Below are 12,494 nucleotides of genomic sequence, written 5' to 3' on the forward strand. Positions count from 1 at the left end.
ATGCATAACACGTCTGACTTTAAAACTGCGCACCTCGCACTGCACGGAGGGACATGTCTGACTTTAAAACTGCGTACCTGGCACTGCACGGAGGGACGCATGCACGGAGAGACACGGGTGACTTTAAAACTGCGCAACTTGTGCCGCGCCGAAAGACTCATCCATGGAGAGACACGTGTGTCTTTAAAACTGCGCATCTCATGCTGCATGGAGAGATGCATCCACGGAGAGACACGTCTAAATTTGAAACTGCGCAGCTCATGCTGCACAGAGACATATATAAAACGGTCATTGTAAAATGGAAGAGGATGCGCTAGTTTTATAACAGCGCAGCTCGCAAGTGAAGTAATGGACCAACTAATCGATAATGAAATTCGCTGACAACTAGGGCTGCAACAACGAATCGATAAAATCGATAAAAATCGATTAGTAAAAAAGTTGTCAACGAATTTCATTATCGATTCGTTGTGTCGCGCGACGCGGAGACGTTTGGTTATTAAAAAAAAACTTTATTTGAGCGCGGAGCGAAGTAAACACACTCGGTCTCTCTCGCGCACTGATGCTAGCAGAGTTCGGCGCCTCATATACAGGGCGGAGCAAAAATAAAAAAACGAGCGGAGGAAAGATACATGACGGAGGCAGAGAAATCCCCACGACCCAAGTCATCATAGTTGCGGGAGCATTTCACACTAAATAAACAGAAAAAGTTTGTTAACTGCAAAATATGCAAACGCGACATGGCGGGAGCAACGCGGCAATGATCCAACACCTGAAACGCAAACATGTTTGAGTCTGTGATGAGGAGTTCAACAGCAGGTTAAGTCACTACAGAATCCTACTTTTGTTCCGTTTCGAAGTGAAGAACGTAATGTCCCTGGTGCGGATGTTTACTCGTTATCCAGATTGACAAGCATCACAATTTAGCATTAGCTCGTTAATAACAGTATAATCAGGGGTGGTGTAGTTACTTTGCACTTTGCATTGTAAGACTAAAGACACGTTTTTATTCACTCGCCTTTTTTGGACCATTCATTTATCAATCTGTTGTCATGTATAGCTACACTGCAAAACTTCCTTAGTAATTTAGTCTAATTTCCAGTCCAAATATCAAAAAAATCTTAAATCAAGATTACTAGACAAGAAAATTAATTGATGCTTAAAACTTCTGTTTGAAATTATATCTCATTAAGATTATTTTTGTACCCCATTGGCAGATAATTTTTCTTGCTTTAAGCAAACAATCACTTAATTTGAGGTGTTTTTTCAGAAAACAAGACATAATTTCTTATGCTTTTTCATGTGTCTAGTACATGTTTCTTGACATAAGATTTTTTTTTAAATTTGGACTGACAACGGGACAAAACTACTAAGTTAGAAAAGCAATTTTTGCAGTGTATATTCTGTGCTTTCTCCCATATAGGTTATTATTGACAAATATATTTGTGTGTGTTGTACTTTTTAATTTAATTTTAAAGTTCTTTTATAGCTCTTGGTCATCTTAAGCTTTGTTAAAATGTGGTGTATAAATGAAGCTTGCACTTACTACAATGATGGTAGTAATTGAATGAATAAGCTTCAAGTGAATTTGAGAGAGAGTGTGTGTGTCAGTGTTTGTGAGTGTGTGCGTCTGCAAAAGTGTGTGCGTTTGCGAGTGTGTGCATCTGCGAGTGTCTGTCTGCAGTGTAGTGTAGAGAACAAGTTCTTACATTTAAACAAATCCTGTTAAGTTTTCTGATTTGTATTGTTCTTTAGTTTTTATAAATTATTTATTGTTCTGGCAGCTCAGGTGGCACTTTTTTTTAAAAAAGTCTATATATTTGGCAGATGTAAAGCATACATGTGTATGTTTTTTGTGTTAGTCCATTTTTATTTGATTTTATTATTTTTATAACAGCTCAGGGATGTTCAAGGAGCAACATGCTTGTGCACTTTCTAAAGATTTTAGTTCTGTTTTTGAATAAAGGGTTGGAAATTAATGCTTTTCTTGTTTTTTTTTTATCCGATTCATCGATTAATCGAAAAAATTATTTACAGATTAATCGATTATTAAAATAATCGTTAGTTGCAGCCCTACTGACAACTATTTTCATTATCGATTATTATCGATGCTATCGATTAGTTGTTGCAGCCATACTAATTAACATTGCATTTCTTACAATTTATTGCAATGTCAGGGTCGCACCTTGTTAATATATTATCTTTGGCCTTTCCCATTGAAATCGATGGGCAATCAGAAGTTTTGCATTACGACATTTTAAATACTCTGATGTGCAAAACCTCTTCAGGAAGCTTATTTTACTGGAATGTTGATGAACAGTAAACCAGAAACTGCTATGAGCTGCCAGTATAAATCTTTACATTTATTCAATACATCATTTTTTACAAGTACTCGCCTTTGTCCGAACTGCAAATTTGGATGTCACAACTGCATTTACAAATGACAATCTGTGAAATGCATGCAGCATGTCTTGTGAAGACACCCCGCATAATTTTGGCGAGAGTCTGAGGTGGCACAACATTTGACGGAGGCGGCCGCCTCCAATTTCTCTATGTAGGAATAACCCTGGATAAAAGCGTCTGCCAAATGCGTAAATGTATATGCATGTCATGCGCGCTGCTCGAACTTTCCCTTGCAGGAGATGATATGCGTGTGAGGATTTAAAACCAGTGAACGAGTTGTTCCGTTTTGGCAATCAAATAATAACACCACAAGCGGGCGTCAATGGTGCATTTAGATTAATGATATTAACTTGCAGCAATAGTTTACTTGCTCTTGTTTAAAAGGTTGTGTGGGTAATAACAATGTTGCCAGCTGCACTGAACTCACATTCTGATAGAATGCTAATTGTGGTTAGACATGGGTTTGTAGATACATACATAGATAAAGGCATAAATTGGTCCGCCCCTTAATAGTATCATGTATAGGCGATCCGCAGGCTGGCAACAGAACGATCTGACAATAGAGGGTATGCATTGACGTCACTTTCCCACGTGAACACGCCGGGACACACCCCCCTTTAGGGGGGTGAAACAAAGAAACCGGGACAAAAATACTCAATTATTTGCTAAAATTACAAGCAGCTGGACTACAATCTCTACGACTTACATAGGAATCAGGTGATCCTGGACACTGAAATTTTGCGCGGTATTGCGTTTCCTGATATTGTAAGCAGCAGGGCTGCCCCCAAATAGTGGACTAAATGTTAGTTGATGTGAAGGAGGCTTTGTCGAATACATTTTTATTGGTTGGTAAGTCCCCAAAAAAAAATGACGCGTTGTCAAGTAGTCAGTATGCACGTTAAAACTTCACGGCGCTGCGCAGCTTGGTCAGTGTATGACATCAAAAGAAACAAAGCGTGATCAACGCGAACAGTGCCTATGGTAATAAAAATGAAAAGATGCCATTTGGTGCTACGTGATGATAACAGCCTGATCACAAAAGCAATGAAGATACGACTCGCAGAAGAAATTGACAAGAAATGGGAATTGATGGGAAATCTTGCGACCAGCATTTATACACAAGCTGCAGTCTTAGACCCACGTTTTAAGAGCTTGCCATTCCTTGACACTCACAAACGAGTATTTGTCTCCAGAGTGCTTTTCACTTTTTTTGCCTTTTGGGTGTGAAAACCATATTCCTAAAGCTTGGCAACACCTGACACCCGTTTCAGTGTTTGACTAGCTAGTACTACAATGACTAGTTACAGTGTTTGACTAGCTTTCCAAAGTGACCGTTAAGAAGGTAGCCTATCCCATAAACATTTCCATGGCGACGCGGCACTGCTTATCATGTGACACCCCCCAGAGACACAGCAGCTGTATGACTGATGCATTCCTTTAACAAAATGTTTCTTTTTTACACAAAACAATTCACAAACTGTTAACCATCATGAAATGTCTGACATTCCGATTGTCATATATGTGCATGTGTTTTGTTGTTTATAATAATCACGTTGGGCACCACCATGTTTGTTTCTGCCAGTCGAGATCTGTCGGATATACATAACGTGAATTCATCCACTTCTCTTAAAGGAATGATTTCATGAAAAACAGACTTTCCATGTTTAAATGCTAAAATCGGGTCTCTTGTGCATCTGCTAACACAGAAAACGTGAAAAAGGAAATCATTAACATTTTTATGTGAGCCTATCTCTGCAACCCTTTGAAAAAACAAGCACTTCAGAAATCGCTCTCTTAATGACATAAGCAGCCGTTCTTATTATAATTTTTCCGCCACAGCGCGTTTCTCCTTTAAAAGTTTGTAGGGAGTATTTGTGTGATTCGAGTTGGACAGAATCAGCAAACTTAAAGAGAGTACCAGTGAACAAAAAATGCTTTCCTACAGTATGAAGCACATCATACTTATTCCACTACAGTCCATAAATAAATGTTTTTTTTTTACTTTAAATCCATGAGTACATTAAAATCTACCATTTTCCTTTACTTAAGTATTTTTACTTAAAAGTATGATTTTTTTAAATGTAATTAAGTGCTGTATTAAACTTAAAAATACATACAAAACAAATATGTGGTCTCATAAAGCACAGATACAAAATGTTTAACAAATAAATCTCTGTTTATTACACAAAGCTATCACAATATAAAAGTCTCCAAACTCACTCATGCACATCCTGGACACAAAATGACCAGCAGCCGGAACCCAGCCCGGTCCAGCAGCCGGCACCCAGCCCGGCCCTCCAGCCGGCGTCAAGCCCGGCCCTCCAGCCAGCGTCAAGCCCGGCCCTCCAGCAGGCCCTCCGGCCGGCGTCAAGCCCGGCCTTCCCACCGGCGTCAAGCCCTGTTCAGCCGGCCTTCCCACCGGCGTCAAGCCCTGTCCGCGCTCGTCCCCCAGGGCTAGGACTTCCCCTCCCAGCCCTGCCCCTTCTGGACTTCCCTCTGTGATTTCCTGTTTGCCCCCACTCCCCCTCCCTTGTTTGTTATTTTTATTGTCTCACCCCAACCCGATTATTGTTCTTGCCTGTCTGCCCCTAGTCATGTTTTCCATGTTTTGTTTGGTCTTGTCAGTGTCCCAGTCTGTCTTGTCTTGTTTGTGCCTTTGAGGAGCATCAGGATGCTGCTCCTTAAGGCGGGGGTTCTGTCATACAGGATCTCCTGTTTCATGTGGGAGAGAGATGATTTCTTCTCTCTCTGGTCTGCGTCATCGTTCCTACCCTTCTGTTTCCTAGTTTGTGTTAATTACCTTCCCATGAGTGTTTATCCCTGTTCCCTATTAAGTTTGTTCCCTATAAAGAGTCCTCATGTTTCATTGTCCTGTGCGCGTTCATTGTAAGCTGTACCTTGTCTGTACCTGTGTGATATGTTGATCCTACCTGGTCTTTGTATCAAGTACTTTGTCTGTTCGTGTAGCTGTATCCTGTTCCCTTGTCTAACAAGTCCTGTTCCCTCCATGTAGTAAGTCTAGTTTAGTTAATGCTACTGTTGTTCAAGTGTTTGTTTTCTTAGTTTTAGTTAGTCAGTGTCCTTGTTAGAATTATTGTTTATCCTGTCTTTTTTTCCCCCTCGTGGGTTTTGTTTTGCTTTTTTTGTCCCTGTTCTTTGTTAATAAATCTGTTACCCTTCACCTCCTTTCGTCCTGCCTCTGCCTTGCAATTGGGTTCCCCTCTGAGATTCATAACAAGCAAATACAGCAATAGAAACGTCTTTTGGCAGTTCTTAACTTGGATTGGTCAAGTTTGCAGGGTTTTTCCTGCTTAGAGAAATTCAAGGCAGCCGCCTCCATCAAATCTCGTGCCGCCTCAGACTCTCGAATATAAGAGATCATTGAATCATTTAAAGTGAACCACACAGAATGCAAGATATGAAAAATTTAAATTTTAAATTTTCATTCAATTTTTTAAATATGTCAAAGTCAGGTTGGTTGAGCCACTTAAACTACGGTAGGCCTTCGTGTGTGTGTACAAAATCAGGATGGCACCACCTTTACCTAATTTTTTTGGGTATGTATGCTGAATGCTAACAGAGGTTACTTAAACTCTGACATTCTTTATATAATATATGCTCATGCTATTGCCCTATTTAAGGTTTCCATAACCTTAAAACTATGCTAATTCCACATGGGTGAAAAGAAATTACACATTTAATCCATTTTCTATTAGTTAAACTACTTAACTACTAAAAAATCAGCCTAGGAGTGGTTGGAAATAACAAAAATCTATTTCACGGAATGAATAGTATTATTTCACGCTAACGATATATTTCACGGTAACAATCTCCTATTTTAATTCTATATTATACACTAGGGCTGGGCAATATGGCTAAAATATATATAAACGATATGATGCTTCATATCGTTCGATATCGATAATTCTTGACCTTTTTTTTAAGTAGAACAGTTAGTATTTAACCACTGTATTTTAACTGATCCACATTATTAAGGCATACAGCTAATAAAATGAGTTTTGTCAGAGAAAAAAAACTAAAACAAAAATTATGTCTTAATCTACTTATATTAAGATAAAAGTTTAAACAAACTTTAACTTTGAACTTAAAATGTTACAAAATGTGTTCACTTCAATTTAATGTAAACATGGAACAATCAAGGCAAACTTTGAGGTAGATCAACAACAGCATCTGTAATAAGTAATACCAACAAACCTTTATAACAGTAAACAAAAGCCTGACTTCTCCACCATGCTGAACTGCAGCATTTCTTTTGCAATAAAGTACGCTATAGTTCTCGCAATTGTCTTTGCAATGCGAGTCTCTGGTGACTCCACACGCATCTCATACTAAAAGTGCTCACGTTGCAAGCATCATCGCGCAAACGCGAGTTTTGCCTTGGCTCGCCTGAAGTGAAACGTTATTAAAACTATTAACAGCTTTACAAAGTGACCTGACTTTTGAAATACCTGAAAATGAGCTTTATTATATGCATGCGCAGAGCACTGCAGCCCAGCACGAGCACTGCGGGTGAGCGAGAAATTGCCAGACTGGAGCGATCACAAAACTAAAGACTGAAAGACGGTCAAAAGAATGTTTGATTTGTTAATTTGTTATGGGTAATTTAAATCACATGTTTTTGTCATCATGACGCCCAACTTGCAGAGCACCGATTTATCCGCACCTACTTATTAACACTCCGCCGAATACACCGAATAAAAAAATCTCTTACGGATGACATTTTATTCTGCGGTATATATATTTATTCCGCAAAATATTCCCCCCAGCCTATATGTGTAATTATTTATTATTACACCGAGAACTGAAATAATTAAGTGCAATATACACAAAATAAACATGTACAAATACATAACTATTTAGAGTAAAATTCTATTACCCTTATAAAGATTTTGAAATGCTTTTTAGGCTGCAGCAAACCAACCCACTCCTGATTCCGCTGGTCCATCCACAATAAGACATATCCTTCTATCAAAAAGTACCGATAAGAATACCGTTTAAGTACCGTACAGATAAGCATTATCGAATGGAAGAGATCGGATATCGCAGCCTTGATGAGTAAAGGAGAAGACAAACACCAGTGTCACTCACAGTCACCAACGTAAATAACAAGCTACAAATGACACATCACTGGATCACTGACCATCATATTCTTTTTGATCTAACTATATATTGTAGTATTCCGTAGTACTGTACAATAGACTATAGCATAGTACAGTACTATACTATACAGTTGTGTTCAAAATTATTCAACCCACACTGAAATTGATTGTTTTGGTCGGTTTGACATTGATTATGATCATTCAGTCATCCTGCTTACAATTAAATCAAAGAGGCACGTGTAGGTCAGACAAATATAACATAACATTTATAATGAAATAACCACAGATGTCTTTTCTGAGCTCATATCATTATCAGTTTTATTCAACCCCCAAGTGACATTCAATCTTAGTACTTAGTACAACATCCTTTTACAGTTATAACAGCTTTTAAACGTGATGCATAGCTTGACACAAGTGTCTTGCAGCGATCTACGGGTATGTTCGCCCATTCATCATGGGCAAAAGCCTCCAGTTCAGTCACATTCTTAGGCTTGCACACTGCAACTGCTTTCTTTAAGTCCCACCAGAGGTTCTCAATCGGATTTAAGTCTGGTGAATGCGATGGCCACTTCAAAATGTTCCAGCCTTTAATCTGCAACCATGCTCTAGTGGACTTGGAGGTATGCTTGGGATCATTGTCCTGTTGAAAGGTCCAACGTCTTCCAAGCCTCAGGTTTGTGACGGACTGCATCACATTGTCATCCAATATCTCCTGGTACTGAAGAGAATTCATGGTACCTTGTACACGCTGAAGCTTCCCAGTACCTGCAGAAGCAAAACAGCCCCAAAGCATGATTGACCCCCCGCCATGCTTCACAGTAGGCAAACATAGCGTTGATCCATGGGCCCAAACAGTTCTAATTTTGTTTCATCAGTCCACAGAACACTATCCCAAAACTTCTGTGGTTTGTCCACATGACTTTTGGCATACTGCAGTCAACTCTTCTTATTCTTTGGGGACAGCAAGGGGGTGCGCCTGGGAGTTCTGGCATGGAGGCCTTCATTAAGCAGGGTGCGCCTTATTGTCTGAGCAGAAACTTCAGTACCCACATCTGACACTCTACGCTTCAGGTAGCGCACAGCAGTCGAAGTCAGCATCTTCTTTCTACCACGACCAGGTAGCCTTTCAACAGTGCCCTTTGCCTTGAATTTGCGAATGATGCTTCCTATGGTGTCTCTTGGTATGTTTAACATCTTTGCAATCTTCTTATAGCCATTGCCCTTCCTGTGAAGAGTAATCACCTGTTCTCTTGTCTTCCTGGACCATTCTCTTGACCTCACCATGTTTGTAACCACACCAGTAAATGTCTATAAGGAGCTGAGTATCACAGTCATTTTAAAGCTGCCTAATTGGTGCTTATTAGGCTTTATTGCTGCTCCCTGATATCCACAGGTGTTTTCAATACCTGATTGAAAACACTTCATTGAACCTCTGTTCTTCAGAGTGGTAGTCTTTAAGGGGTTGAATAATTATGTCAATGAAGAATTCACAAAAGGAACATTTACTACTGTATTACAAAACTAATTGATGTCATTTTAGTTGCATATGGTTCTTTAAGAAGTCCTTGTAGGATTTCATTCTGAATACAATTACAAATGTACACTAAATTCCCTAAAACCATTCACAGCATTGGGGGTTGAATAATTTTGAACACAACTGTATATAGTAGTAATGCACTGAAATTTTGATGGCAGAAATAAAAGCTGAAATCTCTCCCTGCGGTGCTCGCGCTTACTCTCACTCTAGCTGTTATTAAAGGGTGATCATGGAGGCCCGCCATAACAAACGCTAAAACTAATAAATGAAGTACAGTATTTAGTTTTTATAAAAAAGTTTTATTTGATTGTGTTGCAATGACCAAGGAAGAATAATATAGTTGGTATTGTTTTAAATTACGTTTCTTTCATTTTTGTAGTTTCTGTGTATTTAATTAATACAATTATATAAAACATATTTAAAAAAGTTTTTTTTAACTAATTTTCGGTTTCAGTTTTTGGCCATGTGCATCCTGAATTTTCAGTATTGGTTTCGGCTCAGAATTTTCATTTAGGTGCATCACTAATACACAGTATAGTATTCAGCACTATATTAAACTTACAAACTGTAGAAAATAAATACTTTACTAATTACTATAGTGAGGTTTAAAAACATTACAGTATCTAGGATAGTATTATAATAGGACAAATACAACAATATTGTATTAGTAAAAATGGGAAATACAGAATTTAGAAAAAAAAACCGTATATATACTTATACAGTATATTGTATAAAATTTATATACTGGATGTGTTTACTTTTCTTCGGGCTGCAAGCACCTCGCCTTTTCTTCTTCAAATTTTTGGGAAAGAGGATCTCTCAGATTCAGATTTATTCATGTACCATATTGTTAATACAAAAACCAAAATGTATATATTTGACAATTCTATATACATTTGTTGAAATTTGTGTTTTGAAAATGTTGGTGTCCTATCCAGTTTTTTACATAAAAAATTATGTGGGCTAGTTAAATTCATTCACTTGGGGTCTCCCTTCCAGCGATTTTGAAATTTTGTGAACCCTGAATAGTATGACTTAAAGATAATAATTGACAATGAACTACTACTTCACAAAATAAACTAAAACACCAAAAAAAATAGTAATACTAATTAAGAGGGCGGGCCTAGTTGGGTGGCACCAGTTGCAGGCCATGATGTGCACCCGGTATGGCATGAGGGTGGGTAAATTCTGGCTTTAATTTCTTAATTGTTGCCCTTTTCTGTACATTGTTCTGTGTCAGACTGTGTGCATCTCACAGGTGTGACCGATAAAATGATTTCAATATTCTTTGTCTTCTTTTAGTTCCTCAGTGGATAAGCACTACTCCGCTTTATGGATCAAAAATACTGCATGAGTCATCTCTCTGGAGGAGGATATTCATCTGTTCTTTAAGAGACGTCATCCTGGCGCTAGCTATTAGATGCTGACAGTGCAGTCAGCGCATTCGGGATGATGTTTGTGTTTTGGATGAACATTTAGGCAAGAGTCAAACAGAAGCACACATGTCAGCAAAGCAAAGAGGCATGTGTGGAATTCCTTTCCAGTATTTGTATTTTTGACACCTTGTCTTGTGCAGTGGGAGGTCACGGTTTGGTTGTAAGGGGGTAACATCATAGAGAGGAAATCCCACAGGCGGTAGTTCATTCATGAACAACAGACCCAGTTGCAGCCCCCCTGCCCCCATGTGGGAAATGCACACATATAACAACCCTTCCATGTGACTGCCTTACCTCCTTCTCCACCAATCACACATCATCAGCCAGAGAAGCACATTTTACATGGATGTAGCCTAGCTGCTCTACAGGTCAGTTTGAGATGAGTTCAGGCCTGGTGGCAAATCTCTTATAACACTTATGCTTTTTCTTCATTTTTTTAGTCAAACTGATGGCCGACCGAGCATGCTGAGCATGGACATTTTTTTCTTTATTTTTAATTCCCCTATTTTTAACATTTCAGGTAAAAACAGCATCTATAACGAATACACAAGTATTACAAAACTGCTGTTTAATACTGATTATAGGAATGATTCTTAATCAATGCTAATGAAATGAAAAGACTGTAAGTGTATATCCATGTACATTTTGGACAGCAAAAGAAAAGAGTCTTATATCAACATTAAAAACAAATACCAAATGTTTCCAAATAAAACTTTAGCATAAACAAAACCACCAAACGTACGAAATTTGGCCAAGGCAATACAGTTGGGTTGTCAGTGCATTTTTATTGTTTGATGGAAGGTGATAACAGGTAACATTAACAGGTTTTGACTAATGCTAGATTGTAGGTGAAACTACTGGTGTGATAACATGATCCATGATGACCTGAACTCCTTTTTGTCGCTCGTCACACGCAGTCGACGAAAGTAAACAACAACCACGCCCCCTCCGTTGTGATGTCACGCCGCTGCGTGCCTTGAGCAGAAGACTTAGGGGGCGTGGCTCATGACCCTCTGGGCTTGTTTTTTCATCTGTCCAAAGATGCTTGCTTGGGTCATTCAATGTTCATAACGTGTTAGTAAAACGAGCATTGGATTCAAGTTTAAGTGATCTGTGTTAAAGCTGCATAATACACAAAATGCATCGCACTTTTATATAACTTTGTCATTATCACTTCGGACGTAAAATATGTCGCGTAAAACCTCTAGCCACAGTAGAAACTCGAACAAGAAGAGTTCGCCGACATAGTATCACGGATAGGTCATGCACAGTTAAACCACAATAGCAAAAATTTAACATTCCAATCATAAATCCGCAAATATGATTATACAATACTAAACGGCAGTATCTAAACTTGTTATTAGACAAGACAACATGAATAAAACACACCCAACAGCTATAAAACACCCATACCTGACCTACATGGAGCAATCCTGAGAAAGTGTGTTGCTATATGCTTATTAAAGATGTCACATTTTTTCGCTTTACCTTATTTGCGGTTTGTTGGAGAGGGCGTGATGTCCTCGATGCACACGGATGGGTAGAAATCAACGGATCATTTGAGGCCAAGCACATGTAGCTCACTTCAGCACACTGTATTCGTGCGATTTCCCCTCCACATCATCAGCCCGAATAAAAGTTCCTGTCGTTCTATTTAATCCACAGCAGCTTCGATCCGAAGGCATACTACGGCTTTCTGCGATGCCCTCCTACGCAGTTATCCGCTGACTTCCTAATATCGCTGTTTCCACACTCACGGCAAATAATATCCGTTTGTCCGAGAAAAACGAGTTATTTCCTCACAATCCTGCAAAGTGACGCGAACCGACTGCTCGACTGACGTGACAGGACATCGATTTAATGTGCAAAACAGTTTTGAATTACGACAAGCGTCTACATGCCGTTTAATGTCCGTCAAGTGAGGCGTTTAAAATTGTTTCATATCCCCCGAACAGGCGATTTTTTACTGCGTAACGTTAGACAGGACAGGCTGAGGTGAGA

General features: G+C 38.9%; 1 protein-coding gene across 1 annotated transcript in view; it reads right to left on the minus strand.

Annotated features, from left to right (window-relative positions):
• Positions 1-12,122, minus strand: part of jade2 (jade family PHD finger 2) — a 50,229-nt gene extending 38,107 nt beyond the window's left edge. The window contains exon 1 of the mRNA XM_056730726.1: positions 11,982-12,122. Coding sequence (XP_056586704.1) covers positions 11,982-12,068 — 87 coding nt within the window. The 5' untranslated portion in view covers positions 12,069-12,122. The remainder of the gene's footprint in view (positions 1-11,981) is intronic.
• Between the last annotated feature and the right edge of the window lie 372 nt (positions 12,123-12,494).

The sequence above is a fragment of the Triplophysa dalaica genome, chromosome 19 (genome assembly GCF_015846415.1).
Source record: "Triplophysa dalaica isolate WHDGS20190420 chromosome 19, ASM1584641v1, whole genome shotgun sequence".
NCBI lineage: Eukaryota > Metazoa > Chordata > Actinopteri > Cypriniformes > Nemacheilidae > Triplophysa > Triplophysa dalaica.